Source organism: Typopeltis vanoorti, chromosome 3 (genome assembly GCF_054136105.1).
Source record: "Typopeltis vanoorti isolate ZY-2024b chromosome 3, IOZ_Tvanoo_1.0, whole genome shotgun sequence".
In the NCBI taxonomy this organism is placed as follows: Eukaryota; Metazoa; Arthropoda; class Arachnida; order Uropygi; family Thelyphonidae; genus Typopeltis; species Typopeltis vanoorti.
In genome coordinates this window covers 75,812,212-75,835,168 of record NC_143551.1, presented here as the reverse complement: position 1 = coordinate 75,835,168, position 22,957 = coordinate 75,812,212, and the positions used below count along the sequence as shown (strand labels likewise).

The 22,957-nt window shown below is 32.8% G+C and overlaps 2 protein-coding genes across 2 annotated transcripts in view; one reads left to right on the top strand and one right to left on the bottom strand.

The window, feature by feature from the left end:
* The window catches only part of LOC150108278 (uncharacterized), a 72,016-nt gene extending 58,703 nt beyond the window's left edge, over positions 1 to 13,313 (top strand). The window contains exons 2-3 of the mRNA XM_090415719.1: positions 1,814 to 2,000; positions 11,184 to 13,313. Coding sequence (XP_090271845.1) covers positions 1,814 to 2,000; positions 11,184 to 12,547 — 1,551 coding nt within the window. The 3' untranslated portion in view covers positions 12,548 to 13,313. The remainder of the gene's footprint in view (positions 1 to 1,813; positions 2,001 to 11,183) is intronic.
* The window catches only part of LOC150108277 (EEF1A lysine methyltransferase 4-like), a 40,666-nt gene continuing 30,538 nt past the window's right edge, over positions 12,830 to 22,957 (bottom strand). Inside the window, exon 4 of the mRNA XM_090415721.1 lies at positions 12,830 to 12,945. Coding sequence (XP_090271847.1) covers positions 12,850 to 12,945 — 96 coding nt within the window. The 3' untranslated portion in view covers positions 12,830 to 12,849. The remainder of the gene's footprint in view (positions 12,946 to 22,957) is intronic.

The window sequence follows — 22,957 nt, the reverse complement described above, 5'->3', positions numbered from 1 at the left end:
TTTGTACTATTGGAGCTTCATTCCAAATTTATCAACAATGCCAATAGTGCATTTCTTTCCATTAGTGAAGGATAACAAACAGAGGGAAAAAGTTGATAATTATTCTTAACATTTTTTGAAATGAAGTGAGTAATAGATGTAATTCTCTAAAGATTATCAGAACTAAAGACTATGTATTTAATGAAAAAAAAAAAAATTTCTAGTAATGTTTCAGAAATGGCCAAGATGTAATCGTATCCATTAATGCTTACTGATAAATGATTATTTTATCTCATATATGAATCATATCATAGGGTTACTTGGCATTGCATAACTATATACTAACAGGTGAATGGATGGATTACTGATTCCTCCCATCCACCCTCCCATTTCTCATTCACCGAGTTTCCCTAATGTTCTGAAGTTATTTTTATTTTTTTGTCTGGGTAAAGCAGAAGCAGAAACCCCATCACTGGTAAAATTTTTTTTGTACTAGAATATAACATAATTCAGTCAATATCAGATGCCGCATACTAAAACTTAAGGTGATGCAGTATTTTAAGTCGATTTATGACTTGATTTACTGCTTATGAATTTTTTAAAATCCCATATAAAAAAAGTTAGTTGTCGATTGGTAGAGCCTCTGCTACTAATGGCTCATGCAAAAAGTTAAGCAAGTTTGAGCACAGTTAGTAGTTGGAAGGAGTTCAATCGTTTCGTGCTGCTGGCCAGTACTGTAACGAGGGTGTGGTGAAAGAGGTGCTCGCCATGGGCACAACTAGGCTTGGGGTGCAAAATGTATAACATTTTTGGGTTGGGGGGGGGGGGGTGCAGGTTAGACACTTGCCACAGGCGCTTCATACCCTTGTTACGTCACTGTTGCTGGCACACTCTCCCTCGATAAGTCTTTGGACTCCCTGGAGGTATCACATAATAATAATAATAATAATAATAATAATAGTAAAAACCTCTAGAATATTAGTAGTACTATTATTTGAGTATTAGTAGTATTATTATTTGACACCTCCAGGGAGTCCAAAGACTCATCGAGGGTGGGCACCTGCTCTACAACTCGACTCCACCACTCAATCCACCAACTGACCACAAACACACCAACGCCATCTATCGCCGACCACCATCACTACTATTTCCACAGACAATTACAAACATCCATGCCCATGATGGGATTCGAACCCTCAGCCCTTTGGCTGGAGAGTGGATACACTAACCACTCGGCCAGCCAACCTATGGATGGCCTAAGGATGAGATGACCAAATATGGAACTTTTTCTATCATCTTTGGGATCTCCAATGGCCAGAGTATTCTCAACACCAGATAGTGAAAATTATCTACTGCCTAAAGACATAGCACATATTAATGTGCTACAAGTTCACAGCCTTTTGTGGGTGGGAATCACATTAAAAAAAATATTAAACAGAACAGAACTGATTCTTTATTCTTGAGTATTATATATCTATATAGATTTTTACACTTGCAGCATTCATTCAGCGAACATGTTATAAAAATGACTGGCTCAAATGACATTTGAAAACTGTAAAATATAAATGTTTTAGTAAAAAAAAAACTTAAAGTTACTGTGCTGTCAAAATGCCATGGATAAAAATCCTAGCTGAAGATATACAGAAATTGTCAAAAGATCTTTAAGATTTATCTATAAAAATGGGAAATTATTATCTTAGAAAAGGCATTATTTCTAAATTTATAGTAGAAATAAAGAAAAAATTTATTATTTTATTTAAAAAATTATATTAATATGATTATGTTTTGCAATATAAAAAAAACTCTGAAAACATAAGTAATGTTTATTTTTCAGGGATTCACCATAATTGGTGTGTTAGTACCAACATTTTGGTCACCATGGGTTGACAATGCTACAATTTGGTTAAGACTATCTGAAGTGCTTATCATCCCAATTGTACTTTACATTTCTGATCCACCACATCGAAGTGCTGTGAAAAAGTCAATGCAGAGAAAGCGTGGATCATATCCCAATTTATCAGGTATACAAATATATAGCTATACACATAGATATATGCACACACAGGTATTCTTAGCACAATGATAAAAATACTCAGTGAATAAAACAAAAAGCATGAATTTACATACTGTATTTTATTTTTATGCATAAATTAGCTCGATTTTAGAGAAACTTGTGCCACAATTCTCTACAATATATACATGAAAACACAAGGTAAAAGTATTATTTATTAAATATACTACCATATATTTTATAGTCTGAAATTAACAGACCACTGTCAGTGGCTTAAAAAACAGTTGTTACAAGGTAGAATGCAAACAATTGATTTATTCAAAATAGAATAAGCCACATGATGTTAAATCGCCAATAGCACTATGCTTTAACTGAAGAAAAGGTTAATCATAACAGTGAAAAATAAATTGCATATATAACTTATATCATACTCAACAGATCATCAGATAGATGTAGTATTTAGTTGGTTTCTTAAGACCTTATGTCTTTATAATATATCATTCTTGGTCTTAATAGTAATTAAAAAAAAACCTTTAATGATGTGTTATTTGAATCAAACTTTCCCATATTTTTGATAAGGATAGGCAGTCATTCCAATTCAAGTTAGGGCAGTGAAGCATGGCCTCAGCACTCCTTAAATAAGTGTTCAAATTTGTACTGATATTTATGTAGAAGGCAGGTTTCAAACAAAAGAATGTCGTGGTCTGTCTCTATTCCGTGTTGAGCTAATCCAGACTTACCAGACTTTTTTTGCTGAAAATATATGATTGATGTTCTTGTATTCTTTTTTCTATTGAGTGTCCAGTTTGTTCAAAGTAGGAAAGACAGTCACATGGAGCTTGGTATATCTCTTCCAGGTGTATACATAGATATATGTATACAGGAGATCATTTATCTTTAGAAGAGGGGGGGAAATACTTTGACAGTTTATTAATATGAATAAAAGTCGCTACCAAATCATATTTCTTCAGAATTCATGAAATCGTTTCTGAAATGCTGGAGATGTATGGGATTGGAACTCAACGTTTTGATTTTTTGTTGTTTGAGTTAGGTTTGTAGGAGTCAAACCGATGTTGTGTAGTCCTGAGAAGTCATTTAATTTCATATATTATTTGATATTTGAGAGGTCTTCCTGTAAATAATGGGGAGTAACAATTAGTCTTAGCTCATCGAAATAAACACTTTCACTGGACATTACATTGGAGTATGTAATGTCCAGTGAAAGTGGGTTTTTTATAAACTGATGTTGAGCAGATGAGAAAAATGTTTTAAAATGGTAATTTGTTGTCTCTATCAATTTCCATAGTGAATTTGATATGAGGATGTAAAGTATTTATAGTAGCTAAAAACGTTGGTAAGGTAAAATGTCATTTATATATTTAACCCAAAATGAAGCCTGAGGGTGTATAGACAAAAAAAAAAAAAAAAAAAAAATTGAAAGAGACAACAAATTATCATTTTTAGAATATGAGAATATGGGAATATGAGAAGAATTATCATTCTTCTCATATTCCCAGGTGTATACCAAGTTCCATGTGACTGCCATCTTTCCTACTTCGGACAAACTGGACACTCAATAGAAAAAAGAATACAAGAACATCAATCATATATTTTCAGCAAAAAAAGTCTGGTAAGTCTGGATTAGCTCAACACGGAATAGAGACAGACCACGACATTCTTTTGTTTGAAACCTGCCTTCTACATAGATGTCAGTACAAATCTGAATGCTTATTTGAGAGTGCTGAGGCCATGCTTCATTGCCCTAACATGAATTGGAATGACTGCCTATCCTTATCAAAAATATGGGAAAGTTTGATTCAAATAACACATCATTAAAGGTTTTTTTTTTTCCCCAATTACTATTAAGACCAAGAATGATATATTATAAAGACATAAGGTCTTAAGAAACCATCTAGATACTACATCTATCTGATGATCTGTTGAGTATGATATTATAAGTTTTATATATATATGTAATTTATTTTACACTGTTATGATTAACCTTTTCTTCAGTGAAAGCATAGCACTACTATTGGCGATTTAACATCACGTGGCACGTTTTATTTCAAATAAATCAATTGTTTGCATTTTATCTTGTAACAACTGTTTTTTAAGCCACTGATGATAGTCTGTTAATTTCAGACTGAAATATATGGCAGTAGGTTTAATAAATAATACTTTTAGCTTGTGTTTTTGTGTATATATTGTATTAATTAGCTTTTATCAACTATCAGTATCAGGGATAATTTGTATCTTTCTTTCCTTCTTTTATTCCCTATCACAATCTAAAGTAGGTGATCTGGCCAACCACCAGATAACCTACTTTAGATTTTGGTGGTCTGGTGGTTGGTCAAGTGAATAACATCTCTACTCTCATAGTGGGATTCAAACCCACAAATACAGGTTGTATGTTTGAATCCCACTATGACAGGGATGTTTATGAATTATTATTATTATTATTATGCAGGCTCCTCCAGAGACTCATTAAGAGAGGACTTCTTCCAGGTCATACAATGCCTAGATACTTATCAAATCTTTCTTTAAACATTCACTGAAGATGCAATCACAACATCCACTTGTGTCCTATTGCACACACTCATCACATGCCATTGAAGAATGGCATGTGATGAGTGTTTGGACCCCACATTTCCAAACTGTACTCAGTTTTCAGGAATGACCCTGAGTTCTTCTCCCACCTATCATGAGCTGTAATATCTCATTTGTGTTTACACTGATCCCCTTATTAACTTATGTCTTTATCATCTCTCTTTTCGTCCAAATTTGAAAACCATATTTCCTTTCCTTAGTCTATCCTTATATGTACAATTTCATAGGCCAGATATAATCTTGATTATCCTCCAATGGATCTTTTCAACTATCTCATCTCTTCTTCTGAATCCAAATGACCATATCTGAGCACAGTAGCTAAGATGCAGTTTTATCAAAGCCTTGTATAGTCATGAGTTAGTATATTTTTTTAACACTGCAGCTATCTGATGCAATGACTTAGCAATATAGGCTCCTCTTTAAAACTAACTCCATGTCTGTCATCATCCCTAGCTTCAACAGCTATTTGTGACAAATGACTATTTAATAAAACATTCTACCTGAAAAGTTCTCAGTCTAAAATGCATAACCTTGAATTTGATAACATTAAATTGACATTTATTGTCATAGAACAATTTGTTCAGATCAGTCCGTGAGGAGTAGAAATTTCCCTTGTTACCTCTCCTAACTTTCATCATCAGTAAATAATTGTATATTGCTACCTAGACCAACCTCAATATCATTAATATGTAAGTTAAATAATAGCGGTCCAAGCATACAACCCTGTGATACTTCAAAAGTCACCTCCATCTCTTACATTATTCATATTCCTTTTTATATATTATTCTGTTACCTGTCAGTTACCACCACTTTCCTATCCATACGATAAGTCTATTTTGCATATCTATCCATCAGTTTTTATTTTTTACAACAATCTCCAAATGTGGAATCCAGTCAAATGATTTTTAGCAAATTCTAAAAAGATTGCAGTATATCCATTCTGTATATGCAACTCTCAGTTCTCTAGTACAAAACTGTTACAGCAAGATCTCTTTAATAAATTCATGCTGTTCTCTACATATGCCATCAATCAAAGTGCTATGTACTGACTGCAGATCCTAATTAGCCTCTCCAACATCTTAATGTTGTAGAGGCTAATTATTGGTCTATAATCTGTTGCTCTTCTGCCCTTAACTCTACCCTTGTATAATGGAATTATTTTGCTCTTCCTCCACTCATTAGGAACTGTGCTCACATAAATTGAGCACAGTTCCTAAATTGAGACTCAAGCTAAATAACCAAGTCAGAGCACTGACAATAATCCATCAATGCAGTGCCTGAATTAAACCCTTGTAACAGCTTTAATACTTGAGCTCATCCATCTATCTATTTATATAGTCTTTCAGCATCTAGACAGTTAATAAGGCTATCTGGGATGTATAACTTACTGAAGTGATCATTTAACAACTCTGCTGTTTCTTAAAGTATTTGACAATCCTTTCCTGCCATCTGCATTTAATTATGTTATTTTTCCATGGTCATTTTTCCTTTTATTTGCAATATAGCAAAATTTCTCAGATTTCCCTTTGTCTGTAAGACTGACTGCTTTTAATTTTGTTCCTCACCAAGGCTGTCACACTTTCCTAGTCTTCTTTTTATACTGTTCCTAGAGTCTCATCATCACCTTTCTCTCAGTATATGCATGCAAGGCATATGTAATTTATTCTCCTAACTCTAGCAGATGCAGATGAATAGTTTTCTTTAGATATCAAACCACTCAGTCTATTATATTCACCTACTTTATAATTACACATGTAACACTCTCTTTTATCCCCCCCCCCCAACAAAGCTCTCAAACGATTTACCATTATCCAAAGTTAAAACTTCTTTGATCACTCTTTCTAACTGAAGGCAAAACAAAACTACCTCATTTATGTGCAAATTCTAACATGCTATTACTAGATCCAATTCTTATATTGTAGGTTCTATATGCCATTCAAGGTAGTTATCTCTCTGTAACTCTAAATAATAATAGTCTTATTTGTATCCATAAGTGTCTATGGATACATATGACTAGTCTTGCATGCATTTTCCTTCTTCCAGCCTATATCTCCATAGTTGAAATCACCAATAATGATAGCTTAATTTGTATCCATAAGGTTTATCTGTCTATGCAGCCCAGCCTTCTTCAGTAATCCTGCCTGTAGTAACATATAACTATGTATTTTGCCCTGTTAATCCCTACTCAACAGCCCTGAATTCACTACCTGTGTTACTTGTACTATTGCATGGCTCAACAAATACATTCACCCACTTGCTCGTGGCAAGTAGATTTTGCAAACTGGTGAGTGACTGCAGACTGGACTAAATAGAATTTTTTTTATTTAATAAAAAATAACTTTTGAAACAAATTTTTGTAACTTCAAGAAAACACAGAAGAATATGTGTAATATATATTTTCCCAAAAAAAAAACAATTTGTTTTTACTATTCTTCCTATTCTTATTATTTATTCAAATGGTTTTCACACAATGCAAATCTTCTGAAAGAATGATAAGCATCACTAATTACTTGGAACTCCTGTTGACTTATTGTGACATGTTAAAAATGGAGAGGGAGGGGGATCTTGGGCAAGTAGGATTTTGCATAATTTGTCGAGCCATGCTGTCACTATTCAGGATTTTCATACTGGTTGGATTTAATTCCTCTGCAATCATTAGCAATACTCTCCCACCTTTTCTATCCTGTCTGTTCTCCCTGAATATACTATACCTACCACATTCTATTATTGTAAGGTTATTCTCTTTTATGAGCTAGGTTTCACCAAAGACAATTATTTTGGTTATATTTCATTTACAAATGTTAAAAATTCAAATTTATTCCTGATGCATGTTCAAGTGACTTGCAAAACCTGAACTACTTCCATCATTCTCAAGGTTATATCTTCCCTACCATTCTTCTCTCTTACCTTAATGCATGTGTCCAAGCTCTAATGCAGCCACACTGATATACTTCCCTTGACTACCTATATTCACTCCTTCACTGAACCACATATTCCTCCAAGCACCTAATACCAAATGCATTAAGTGTAATCCATTGTGCAACTTTAAGTCATATGCTCATTTCATGAATATTTTTGACTGAGTTAAGTTATTCAGAATTTCCATGACAGAGTTGCTTTCCCTTTCAATGCAGTGAATATGAAGTTGGAATACACTCATGCTCATGAGTGAATGCATTTAACAGAGATAGATCTCATTAATTCTTGTAAGATCAAAAACATTACATACATCAACATACTGCATACCATTTCTCCTGCACAGTGTGTGTGTGTGTGTACTGAATCATTAGCAGTCACAAATCTTTGTCTCAGCCAACATGTTGTACCCTGGCAAAAGGCTCATAAATCTTGAAACACTTTTTTTTTTTTAAAGAAAATATTTTTCATGTCAATCAGCAATGCTTTCATATCTTCTCTCATAAACTTACCTCCTTTCAAGTCATTTGTTCCGACTAATAGTATAATAACTTCCACCTGTTCTACCTAAGTATATAGCCACAGTCATGTCATATCACAAATGTTTATTCTCAGAAAACATGCTTTCATTATTTGCTAATTTAGCATACCTCTAATCACTGAACCACTGTACATCACACCATAAACCCTTTTCTGTTCTTTCATAGCTTCCTTCCCTTCTTAGCTTTCTTGATACTAACCAAGCTGTTTTCCAGTTTCTGTGACTCCTGTTTTGTATTATGAAGCACACATTGAAGCTGTGAGATTGTGGTCATCATACTACATGCTTCAGTTTTTCCCTCCGCTATTTCCATATTATCTCTCTCTCTCTCTCTTATTACAACTACTTTGTTATTCTTTAATCACTCATATTTTGATCACTTTTGCTCACTCTTTCAATTCCTAATATACAATATATGTGTAATATGTAGTTCAGAAAACTCAATGTGGTGTTCTGAACTTTACATATTCACATATATCTTTTATCCATTGAAGATGCATTATAAATTGAATCAAAGGGCAGCAAAGTAATAGTTTTCTTCTGTAAAAGCTTACATATCAGGAATGCTTTCAAGGATTTAAACACATGCAATTTTAAATGAACAATGGCAGTTATCTGCAACTTAAGATCATTTACATTGATGATTATGTTTATTTTTTTCGACCACAAAAACTAATGTAATAAAAAATAATTATTTTTATTACATAAAAAATGTCGCACAAAAATGATTTTGTGTGACATTTGGAAGTCACTTATCAGATCTTTAAACACATTGGACTTTAATTTTTCTGCAAATTATCGGGCACACCTGCTGAACACTGACTGATCATGTGCCAGCTTCCATGCTCCACATGTTTCTGTTTTACTTGTATTTTTTGTGTAACAATGCTCATTGTATATTTATTTGTGTGTTTATCTTAACTCAGATGAAGCCACTAGCTTAAGTGGCAAAACTAGTAGGTGTGTTAAATAATTATTATGACCTATAAACCCAGTTATTTTTTATTACATCATTTACATTCTTATCATATGTTATTATTTAAACTTATTTAAAAATGCATTATGAAATAATTTTCTATATGAAATTACGAAGCTAATAATTTTTTGGAAGTCATGATAGATAGCATTACAATACCTTGGTCATAACAAAAGCTTTGAATACTTAAAAAATAATATTTTTAATACTATCATATTTACATTAAAAATGTACGAGATACTATTGTATCAGCACTCCCCTTGTTGCACTTACTTTCCTTTTCCTGTACCCATTTATACATCTCAACAGACTGCTTCTTCTCTTTCAGCAGTGATTTCTTATTCTTCAAGTATGTACAAAAGTTTTTATTAGAAGTTCGTTTGAAATTGAATTGAAAAAATAGCATCCCATCAACAGACTCAACATGCAACTCATTCCTCTCCTTTGTCCATTGGGTTTACAATAGTGAGGAAACTTAATCTATATTGCTTTGAGGAAAAAGCCCAGTGCAATTTTAATAATTTTGAATAGCACTCAATATTTCTGGAGGTTTCAAAGCATTTGGCCCACTCTGGTGTGACAAGAAATCATTGAAATCTCTATCTGATGCAATTTTCAGTGAACTACTTCAGATTGCTAAATTCGTCAAGACAATGTCATTAACTGATACCGCCTGATTCATCTGCTGGTGAACAAAGTTTTGACATCATTCTTATTCAGTACCTTATCCTAGAGTAACAAGAGAAATAGCACAGAATTTATCAAACTCACAAGCAAATATCCTTCCTTACAGCATCAGAACTGGCTGATGACATTTAGTCTCCAGAGCAGGGTTTCTAGGTACACAAGTAAAGGGTATAAATTATGTTAAGGGGGTAGGGGGGGGTGACCCAATCTTTCCTCCATTTAATAGTAGAGCAAGAAAGTAGTACCACAGAATGGCTGTTATATTTTACATGTGAATGAAACTGATGGTAATACATCAGGAGGGAGGCTTCCAGATAAGCTGACACATAATCCTGTCTAGAGAGAGAGAATCCAAGTAATGTGACATGTAGGCGAGAAGAGTACCATTGATATATGATGTTCTTTGTATGGATTTAGTGCCTAAAAGTAGCTTTCTTCTCACTGCATGCTGTGCTCTAACTATTCAATAAAATCAATCATGGGGGAGGGGAATTAATTATAACTTCTATGTAATTAAAAACCTCCATCAAAGATCATAACAAAATTCCTACTAAAAAAATAATTTCCACATCTGTTTCAACAATATTAATCATACAAATATAAAATGACATACAATCACTACTTACAGAGACATCCAGATCTATTCTATTTTTGAATGATTATTGGAGGCCTGAAGTGGCTTAAAAAGTTCTATGTTTGATCTCTAGTGCAGTTCCCAGACTGTGCAAAAACTAAGTAAAAAATAGAAAAATTATATAAAATAAATAAAAATAGAAAAAAAATGCTTGGCCTGCCCACAGCATAAATGTACTATAGGTTTACAAATAAACCTTTTGTGGGTGTGAGCCACATAAAAAAAAAAAAAATAAATAAATAAAATAAAATAATGAACTGTAAACAAGTGTTACTGAAGTTACAGATGAAGCAACTAAGACAATGAGACAGTGTATTATGTTTATTAATTGTATGTGTCATTCTGGCTAGTTTGCCTGTTCTGCAGGAAGATGAACCTTAGTTTTTTGAGAGAAGAGCCTTACCTGCTCTCTGTATGAGATTGACTAACTCACCTTCATGTAGGAAGTTGTGGGAAATTTGTTCACTTGGTTATCAAAATAAGAATATAATTTCTTGTCAATTATAATGTAACTCACCTTCAGTTGATTAAACCCTTATATCAAAAAGCACAACAATCACTATACATCTTTGGTGTCTGTAGACTGTATGATTCCTTCCACTATAAGGTGGTACTTTTTTACCTTTATGTGATTTGATATTGTATAACAGATTATATCAAATCTAGAATCCTTTTTTGATCCTCTCTGGTTTAAAGTTACCTTGTATCTTCCTGTAACATTCACCTGCTGTCTTTACTGCTCTCAGTCACAGATATAGTTTACTATATATTTTATGATATTCTTATACTTAAGATGTTTAGACTAATACTGATTTCTCTATTTGCTTTACAGATCAGAAGACTTATCCATTACCGATCAGTAATATAGTCAGTGGAGTTCAGAAAACAAATTTTATCAGTTCATCACTAACAAGGAACTTGCCAAATTATGCTATAATGGGAAATTCGCTGCCTAGCTTTCAAGAGGCAGAATGGAATAAATACTTGTTATCTCAACCATGTGGATACCCCTTCCTAGAGACTATTAATTCCTATGTTCATGGTTTCAATAGTTATTATCCATCCTCTCTAAATATTTTCTCCAACGATAATGATTCCATTATAAAATTTCCCATAACAGATACAATTATTCCAGCATGCTCCTGTGATGATAATTCTCACATTTATTCATCTCTTTCTGACAGCACTAGTAGTTTCAGTCTACGATCTTTTGATAGCAGACTTTCACTCACATGTTCAGATGAATGTGGCTCTTTTACTACTGATGCTAATGATGATTTTGAATTTCATGACATTCACTCAGCAGGGAAATGCTTATTAGATGGTAAAGATAGACAAGTTTTTATTCCAGCAACAGAATCTTTATCTGATGAAGGTATCAGTGATATAGAAGCAAAATATCTCACAAAAGATCAGCAGTCAGTTTATAGTGAAGAAACAAAAAATGAACCAGATGCACTTTCATCAAAGGAATTTGGAAATATCCACACGAATTTGGATTTGTTATCTTTAAGAAATTATGACACAAATGATCCTCTGTGGAAAATCTATAAAATTGATATGGAACATGTGAACAAAAATTCTTTTGAAGAAAATAATTCTACTTTGTCCTCTGTAACACAGAAAAGTGATGCAATTTCAAATGATGATAATGACTCTCACACTGAAGAAAAAGAGACATTGTATTTCATGCCTTTACAGAATGAACCAACATTATCACTGTACAAAGTGTACTTACCTGAGCAAAAAACAATAAATGAGAACAATATAGCTACTGATGTATCAGAAGAACACAGTGATGATGAGAAAGATCACCTCTCATTGGGAAGTAAAATTGCAGAAGCAGTAAAAAAGTCAGGAAGATCATCAAAAATTTTTAGCAAAAGTAATTATGTGAAAAAAGCCAAGAGACAACAAAAAAATAAAAGATTAAAAAGTGGATTGCAGCATAAAGATAATGAAAAAATCAAAAGTGGAAATGACAAAAAGAATTTTTATACAAATGGTAAACAACTAGTTCCAAGCTTTAGTGGGGGGCAAAGTGCAATTACTAGAGAGAGTTCTGTGGTAACAATAAATAATCTAATATCTGCCCTTGAAAAGTCCCGTAACTCTCATTCTGAGAATGTGGATGGTGATAAACAATATATATCAAGTAATGAAAAGCAAAAAATAATAGTTTCTGACTTTATCTGAAGGTTTTTTGTGTGCATATTATGTGATAAGTTGTAGAGCTACACATAAAGCTAATATACAGAAAACTCATCATGCTTTTCACACGGATGCAATTACATGCAGTCTTTTTTTTTTTTTTTTTGAAGAAAGTGGCTGTAGATGGCAAGTGCAATTAATGTCTGTAACTTTATGCTTGACATACTTTTGTCTATTACAGGTAGGTAGATCCAAAGAAAGAATCGCAGCCTTAAGTAAAAAGTTAATCTAACCTTCAAAGAATTCACAGTTGAGTTCACATTTCATTACCTGATCTGGAGATGATATCATATGAGAGTTTCACATAAAGCCTGTACAAGAACTTTATCAAAGATGTATACTATATAAAGTGTGAAGAAAGGAAGCTTCTTCTTAAACAGAGCCTGAATAACAGAAAAGAAAAACATTCTTGATGTTTATAAGGCTATATAATTAAATACAGTATTTTAAGTCTGATAACTGTTTCGTTTTCAAAAGGAAATTATATAAATAGACAAAGAAGAGTTTCATACACTATTTACTGTTATGAATTTTTCTCTTCTTGTGCCAAGCATGGAGTAAATAATATCTCTGCTGATATTAATATGCTTTAAGTTTATAACATCTCTCATACTTGACAGCAATATGACAACAGTAAGTAGAGATATTTTTTCACTGAAGAAACAATGCATGTTTTGAAGCTTATTTTTCAGTTCATGTAATGCACGAAGCAATAGAAATATCAATAAAACTATCACTGGTTTCATAATAACCTCTTTGTATGTATCACTATCAAGTCAAAATCTAAGTAGTCATCATATAAATAATGAATTAATCCAGTTATTCTAAAGGAAGCATATGCCTCACTTATGAGATAATAAAAATAATGAATATTCTTCATAACATTCATTACTTATCTTTTAAAAAGAACATTAGAATGATTATTTTAGAAACTGTAAAAAAGATGTCATTTAAATATGATAAATATCTCTTGAGCATGTGAGAAGAACAACTTGGCTCTGATCAAATCGAGAACCATTATCAGATTATATATGTTTTTAATAAGTTGTCCTAAATATGATTCAATAATAATTTTTAGTGTATCTTTATATTGCTGTGACATAATAATATATCACAGCAACTGCCTGAAAGAAAGAATGCTTATTCACAAAATGTGCTCTAATGATAAGCTTCTATAGTACTTAATACAATGCATGCACCATTAAGCAAAGGTTCAACTTGAGTTGGAATGCCATAGGAAGAAGTATGCATATAACATGCAGAGTTTGTTAAGGGCACAAGGCATCACTAAAAGATTTTGTTGGATGCTTCCCTCTTCCTCCTTGATATGTCTTTAATTTTTTTAAATTGATGTTGATTTTATGATTTGCCTATGAATCTTTTAAAATCAGAAGGTTTCACTTAAAGCTAATGGCAACTCTGCCTAAGGCACTAAAGGAATTCCTAATACTATACCAAATAGCTAAGAAATATAAATGTGGACAAATTGTGAAATGAGTCCCCCAGAAATTCCAGTTATCCAGAAATTAAAAGCAGAAATCATGAATAAATTTGATATAATTTATAATATTAAAAAGAAGACTATAGTAAATTAAATATGATGTAAATTATTGAATTAATTTTAGTGTTAACATAAAAGATCATAACTGAATTCCAGTGCTGTATATAATTTGTAGAATAATTCCTTTTTTTTTTTTTTTTTTTTTCAGAATATTATACTTATCTTTTATAAGCAATATGGAATTTCCTGTAAGCTTTTCTTTCTGTTAATATAATTGTTAGTGAGCTTAAAAAATAAATTAGGGTTTGCATAAGCATGAAAACTGGCTTCTAATGGAACTATTCTATTTTATTTACTCTTTCTGTACTATCCAAAACACTACTCCTGTACTTGATATAATACTTCTATCAAGTACAGGAATAGTGTTTCTCCTTGATAGTAAATAAAATTCTTCTGATAGTAAATAAACCTTTGACTGTGTTTCACAGTTGATCACAGTATATTAAAACTGATCAATTATGTAGCATTTTTTTTTTTTTACTATATGGTTTGTTAGTATCCCATATAACAAAAGTTTAATATAAGCAGCCTATGAACAGATATTAGCAATAAATTGCAAATTTAACTAAAAACATTATATTACAATACCTGTATAATGGTTTTTGCAGCTGTTTTAACAGTTCTGAAATGCTTTTCTTTTGGTCTAACAATTTCCTAGAAACTACCAGAATATAATGTAGTATCTGTTTTATCTTACAGCATTAGTTTGTTAATTATCATGATGTCACAATATGTATCAATTTCATTTGAATAAAGTTTTTTATTTTTTTTAATTTTTTTTTTGGAATAACTTTTTGGCTCTTTAAAGAAATTAAAGTTTAACAGCATTCTAATTTATTTCTGTGTATATTACCTGACAAAAAATTATAACCTTGACTTCATCCAAACTTTACTGAAGCATAAGAAACACAAAGCAACTTCGTGACTGCTTTTTTTTTTGTATACTGAAAGCATTTGACGTCATCAAAGTTGTCCACCTATTAGAATGAATCACCTATTTTTATAATAGGTGTCTACCTATTATAAAAGGAGATACTGTGAGTTAACTCAATAGCAGATGTCATTTTCATTACAGGGTGGCCCATAAGTCAAGAATGGGTTCAAACATTTAATAACTTTTTTTAATTTTTTTTTTGTTATGATGAGAAATACAGAACCTGAAGTTTTTTTTTTATTAGTTATTAAAAACCACATTACACGAATGCCCTCCATTTTTAGCTTCACAAAGATGGGCCCCTTTCTATGGCATGTTTCATGACGGCTGTTAATGTTTCTGGCAGCGCCCTAATTTCTGCATGAATGTTCTCCTTCAGCTATTGAATTATCTGGAGCTTGTTCGCATAAACCTTTTCCTTCAGGTAACACCATTGGAAGAAGTTGGAAGAACACTGAAATCAAATGCTGATTTTCAAAATAAAATTGCATGATTTTGGTTTGTTGTTGGGTTGTGAACTTTTCCATGATTAATTTCCCAAATGTTCTTTAGAATATCTGGAAAAAAATAAAATGAAAAAAAATTAATAATCAAAAAAGTTATTCACATTTTAAATCCCTTCATGATTTATGGGCCACCCTATTTTAACTATACTTATTAGCAATATTTTAACTATACTTTTGAATTTGAGAAAACTGTCATTACTTTTTCTCTAGATTGAAGTAGTAATTGATAAGAAACTATTCTTGACTTCATCATACACTTGAGAAAAGTATTTCTCAAGCATATGCAAACTAGTTAGTGTATAAAGTAACTTTTTAACTACGTTTTTGTATACCGAGAGCAGTAACTTCTACTGTAGTGAATACTTAGGTCAGCTTGTATCATTTTTTTTCCAAATTGTTCACTTGTCATTTCAAAGACGGCATTATATTCACTTTGATATATCAAAGCCCCCATAATTAAGATAAATTCTTCTTCAAGATCTTCTCTGGATTGAAATGTTTGATTTTTTGTATTTTTTTATCACTTTCCTAGCTCTCCCAATTTTTGTTATTGATTTTCATTCATTGAATCACTACTCATAAATTGTTATCTACCAAAATATCAGATAATCATACCCAATCTCAGTCTAATTCTTGCCTTTCAGGTATGCAGCAGTTGCTACTTGTCATTCAAGAATAAAAAAATCAGTTTTTTTATTCCTTTTCTATAAAGCAAACTGCAGTCAATCATAAACCTTATGTTGTTTTCATATTACAGTAGAAGAATACCAAATCAGATGATCATTGCTTACAATTTCTTTGTTGGATTATGGTTTTCAGTCCACTGACTTACACTGATTGTAAATAAAACCAAACCAGGTATGCCGAGTAGTGAGCTATAAGGGGCTTGCGGGGGCTCGGGCAAGTCCTTTGTTAAATTTTTTTTTAATTTGCGAGCCCCTTGTTCTTCTTGTTTACTTTTTTATTTTTTCAAAAAAAAATTTTTTTTTGAAACATATTAAGCGACAAACCCATACGGTACCCTAACAAAAATTAGTCTATTCGGCAGTGTATAGATTATTTGGAATTATTGTTTCAACTCCTCTATAACGAATGTGCCCAAGTTTGAAAATAAAATAAGTGCTATCTTTACTCTTCTCCATTCTGATAGCCAATAAAATGTTTAATAAAAGATTTCATTCTTATTATATTTTGATAGTTAAAAAATGTTTTTCTTATGTAAGATAAATTAATACAATTGATTGTGTGCAAATATTTCATGTTTAGATCATGAAATATTTGTTTGAAAATGATAGCCTTTAGAGGTTGATTGTCCTCTCATACTTTTTGATTGGAATTTGTACACAAGCTGTATTAATAAAAGTTTTTGTGTGAAATACGGCTTTTTTTCTTTTACTGACGATGCAAGTCCTTTGTTAAAATTTCCATAGCTCACCACTGGGTATGCCAATCTTTATTCACATTCCACTTGTAATTCTCATCCCTTATCTCAGGCCTCTTTTCCAATAACACATTACTGTTGTCCAAGATAAGAATAAAGTATAATGCAGCTGGCTTTTGATGAAATTTCAGATGCTTTTTTGAGGATGTTAATAATAATCAGTGAGCTCAAAATATTCTAAAAGGGTAAAAAGTGCAATATTCATTATGTCCAAATGATGGTTATGTTTTCTGTTTTCTTAACATTAGAATCACTTAACTCGTGCTATTAAAAAGCCAAACAACAGAAATGTTATTCCTCACTAAACTTTAACCTACTGTCTTTGCCCACCTCAGTGTAAACATATTACACAGACTGTTTCCCAACAATCAAGAAACCAGATTTTCCCTTTCACCCTAGAATTATTTAAATTCTGAACAATGCAACTGAATTTATTAATGATCTGTTTTTACTTAACAGAGATTTCAGGTTTATTGGTATGATGAATGAATTGCAAACAAAAAACAGAAGATACAAACAAGCAATTTTACTAATCATCTCACATTGGAAGACATCATTCATAAATAACTGTTGATTTCTATGCTTACATTAAATGTAAAAGTAATGTGTAAGAAGCTGTTAGCAGGTAAGTGTAAAATTTGTAGTCATCTTATACAGCTGGTATATATGATGAGTAAAACTCAAAAAGCAATCTCTGTTTTTATATATATATGTTATATATGTTTAAAATACCAAGCAATACCATACCAAGCAAATAAACATAGTATATACCCAAGGTAAAAAACTTTCTATATATATATACGGTGGTCTGAAAAGTTCTCGGCCTCAACCATAGAATGGCAAAACTATTGGCATGATTTTCTTTTTTCTAAGTTGATACATCTGTCATAAGCATCCATGTGAAATTGCATCATTCTATCAAGTAGTTTGTTTTATACAGCTGTCTGAAGCAAAAGTGTTTTGTGTGTATCCCTTGAAATGGATAAAATTGAGTATCGTGCAGTTATAAAATTCTTTGTGAAAGAAGATTTAACGCCAAAAGAAATTCATTCCAAGTTCATAAAAATTTATGGATACTCTTCTCCTTTGTTTTCGACAATTAAGAAATGGCTACTGAGTTTAAACGTAGCCATACCAGCCTTGAAGATGATCACATGACAGACGTCCAAAAAGTGTAACAACACCAGAAATCATTGATCAAGTGCACGATATGGTTTTGGATGACCAGTGAGCCAAAGTGCATGAAATTGCTAAGACTATAGGCATTTCAAAAGAACATGTAGGATATATTTTGCATGAAGAATTGCATATAAAAAAGCTTTACGTAAGATGGTGCTGCGCTTGCTCACAGCAGATCAAACAAGCACTCACATGACAATCTCTGATCAGTGCTTGGAGCGCTTTAACAAGAATAAAACTGATTTTGTGCATTTATTTATTACTATGGATGAGACTTGGATTCACCATTCACCAGAATTCAAACAGCAGTCAAAACGGTGGACAAGAAGTCGGTTCCATCAGCAGGAAAAGTCATGGCATCGGTGTTTTGGGATGCTAAAGGCATTTTATTTATTAATTAAAGGGTAAAACAATAACCGGGGATTATTATTCTGATCTTTTAACCAGACTAGATGAAAAAATTCGTGAGAAAAGATCCAGTATGCAGAAGAAAAAAATCATCTTTCATGAATTGTTGGAACATCTACCCTATTCCCCAGAATTGGCTCCCTCTGACTTCTATCTCTTCACAAAGCTAAAACTCTTCCTTGGTGGTCAGCATTTTTCTTTGAATCAAGAGGTGATTGCAGCCGTAGAGGGGTATTTTGCAGATCTTACTGAGAACCACTACAGAGATTATGAATAATGATGCTGGAGCATCGCTGGAATAAATGTATTAGTCTTAAGGGAGATTATGTTGAAAAATAAAAATAATTTTGAAATTATAAATTTGTGTTTTTTCATTGTTAGGCTGATAATTTTTCAGACCACCCCTGTATATGTGTGTGTGTGTGTTTGTGTGTGTGTGTGTGTGTGTGTGTGTGTGTGTGTGTGTGTGTGTGTGTGTGTGTGTGTGTGTGTGTGTGTGTGTGTATATAATTAATTTTTTAACTTGGGGATACTGTATATTAGGGTTACCAAGTAACTTTATAAGCTTGGTTATTTAACTCCTAATCCCAAGAAAGCAAACAGTTAAGTTTGTACCTGAAACATAGTTCAAGTCTAAAGATGGTACAACACCAGGGATTAGGAGTTAAATAACCAAGCTTATAAAATTACTTGGTAACCCTAATATATATATATATATATATATATAATAAATATAAATGAGCTGCATAAAAATCATTTTATGAACAATTTTTTGTAAATGTTCAATCTTACTCCATCATTAACATTTCTGGTCTTTCTTAGAATGGATGGAGGTACCCACATTCAGTCCATTCCAAAAAAAAGGAAATAAATATCTATCATCAAACTGTTGACCCTACTTTTAGCTCAAGTAATGGAGAAAGTCATTAACAGTCAATTTCTTCATATTCATTATTTTCTGGACATATGCTATGAATAGATATGGATCTGTGCTGTAGTAGTTGAAAAATTATTTTCCAGGCATTTGATAAGGCCTGAAAAATAGGATTTTCAGAAAATTGATCTGTTATGGTCTGCATTTCATGCAGTGTAATTGGGTCATTTGTTGCACATGTAATGGAGGATCGTGTTCTCACTTCAGATTTCTCTACTAATGCAGGTGTTACTCATGGCTCAGTTATAATACCATCCTCTTCCTCACATACATAAATGGCCTTCTCTCACTTATCGAGCCCAGTCTGCAATTTTGCTAATGAGAACACAACATTCCTCCTACTCATATAACCAACCCTGTAGTGCTCAAACATCCAAAGATTCATGATCTTCAAACCAATGTCCTTAAACACTAGTCATCTTCAATTTTGAAACACAATTCTTTTTAATTAGGGGGGGGGGGGGGAGAGAGAGAGAAGAAAAAAAAAAACACCTCTTCTCCTCCTCTTACTTTTGATAATACTTAGCTCATTAGTCAAGATGAGATCTCTCTTCTTGGACCATCATTACAAACATATCACTTCTATAGTATCCTCAACCTATAAAAAACTTGGCATCTTTTTTTTTATTTTTTTTATTTATTTTTAACATTTTACTTTCCACCTGTCTCTATTAACTCTCTTCAAATCCATCTAACCTTAGAATGTGGCTCTCAGATTTGAAATGGTGTATTAAACACCTCTACAATTCTTCATGTTGTCCAAAGGAGGACAATTGAGCTAAGTGATGATTCCCCTCCTTCCAGCCAGTGCCTCACAGGTGATGTTTCCACTGTTTAGAAGAACTCGTGCTCCACTCATACCAATTCTGCTAAATCTACAACATTATGAACAAGTTGCCAAATATCTACTTCCAATTCTCTTGTTAACCTATGAAAGCTGCTGTTCCTGGTGATCTTTTTATTACATCTACCTGTGATCTCTGGAACAGCTGTCTCCACAAATTATTCCCTAAATCATCAAAGAAGAACATTAACAAACTCCTCTCTTTACTGCCTGTTGAGACACACACACACACTAATCTATTATTGGTTCTGCAATCTCTCACGAGGAAGTAACACATAAAATTTGCTTTAATGAAAAAAAAATTATTTAACAATATCTGGCAGCAAGAAAAAACCCGGAAAGTTAGAATTAGGCAATTATCACACCAATATATAAAAAAGATAATAAGTGCAACCGTGAAAACTACAGAGGAATATACTGGTTAGAAGTTATATGCACAAATATTAATTTCGAAACTTAAATCATATGTAGAAAATAAACTTTGTGAAGAACAAAATGGCTTCTGAAAAGGATGATTGTACACTGGTCCATCTTTTACATTAAAAATCTTACTGGAAAGCAATGTGAATTTAACATAGAAACATACACACAGCATTTGTAGATTACCAGAAAGCCTTTGATAGAGCCTTAAAGAACAAACTATGGACCATACTCGAGAATTTAAACATTCCAAATCGGTCACTTGCAGCAATAACTAGCATGTATCTAAACAAGCTGTAAGAATAAATGAAAAAGTTATAGAATAGAAATCTATAAACAGAGCAGTCCACCAAGGATGTCCAATGTCACCATTTTTATTTAATATCTGTATAGATGAATTGGTAAAGAAATGGAAGAAAAATATGAAACCGGCATTTAAATTGGATTGTGGAACTATACTTAATAACTTTTGTTTGCAGATTGTCAGCTAATCATAGCATGAAGATGATCAATATACATAATTACTAAAGAATTTGGAATGTAAATATCAACAGACAAAACAAAAACCATAGTTTTTAAAGGACCATCTCCAGTCAGAAGTAAATTTGCTTTAAAATGAAATTTTAGAACAAATATAGAAACTGGAGAAATGAAATTCCTATGAACAGCAAGCTATACTATCTGGAACAAAAAAAGAAGTGCAGAAATACATAAACAACAAAAAATATTCAATTTTAGACAAAGTACACAAATACTGAAAGAAGTTAACTGAACCTATTGAAAGAACAAACAGTTCAAGATCACCCAAAAAGATACTCCAAACCACTCAATTGGAGGGCATAGAAGTCATAAATTTAGTTTAATCCTTTATCCAAGTGTGTGCAAACAAAGTTTGCGCCTGAAAGTATCTTCAGGACTGGGGTAAAGTGGTACAACACCGGGCGACTCCTTCAAAGGTGTAGCAAGCTACCAACACTCCTATCTCAGTATCTCCCATAATGCAAAACACATCTCCTTGCAAATATGTATAATGTTATGCATTAAGGGAAGGGCCACTAGTTTCACACCCAGACTAGTTTCGGCCTTTATTGAGGTCTCTTCAGTGGGAGCCAGGCCCAAGTGGAGATACCAAGGCAGAAGCATTAGCAAGGTCATCTCCTATAGGAGCTGTCAAACGGTGTGCCACCTTTTCATTAAATTACTCTGAATTTAGAGAAAGATTTTGAAAGTTTATTTTTCACTTGGTCAGACTATAATAAATTTAGTTTAATCCTTTATCCAAGTGTATTGATAAAGTATTTTCAGGACTGGGGCAAAGTGGTACAACACTGGGCGACTCCTTGCAAAGGTGGAGCAAGTAAGGTGGAGTGAGCAATAAAGGATTAAACTATATTTATTATAGTCTGACCAAGTGAAAAATAAACTTTCAACATCTTTCTTTAAATCCAGAGTAAATTAATAAAAAGGTGGCACACCGTTTGGCAGCTCCTATAGGAGGAGATGACCTTGCTAATGCTTCTGCCTTGGTATCTCCACTTGAGCATGGCTCCCACTGAAGAGACCTCAATAAAGGTCGAAACTAGTCTGGGTAGTGGCCCTTCCCTTAATGCATAACATTATACATATCTGCAAGAAGATGTGTTTTGCATTATGGGAGATACTGAGATAGGAGTGTTGGTAGTTTGCTCCACCTTTGCAAGGAGTCACAAAATCCAGAGTAATTTAGTAAAAAGGTGGCACACTGTTTGGCAGCTCCTATAGGAGGAGATGACCTTGCTAATGCTTCTGCCTTGGTATCTCCACTTGAGCATGGCTCCCACTGAAGAGACCTCAATAAAGGTCGAAACTAGTCTGGGTAGTGGCCCTTGCCTTAATGCATAACATTATACATATCTGCAAGGAGATGTGTTTTGCATTATGGGAGATACTGGGATAAGAGTGTTGGTAGCTTGCTCCACCTTTGCACAGAGTCGCCCAGTGTTGTACCACTTTACCCCAGTCCTGAAGATACTTTCAGGCGCAAACTTTGTTTGCACACACTTGGATAAAGGATTAAACTAAATTTATTATAGTCTGACTAAGTGAAAAATAAACTTTCGACATAGATGTCAAGGACGATTAAGGAAAGATGGAATGAGACTGAAACATGCCATTCGGTCTAAATTCCT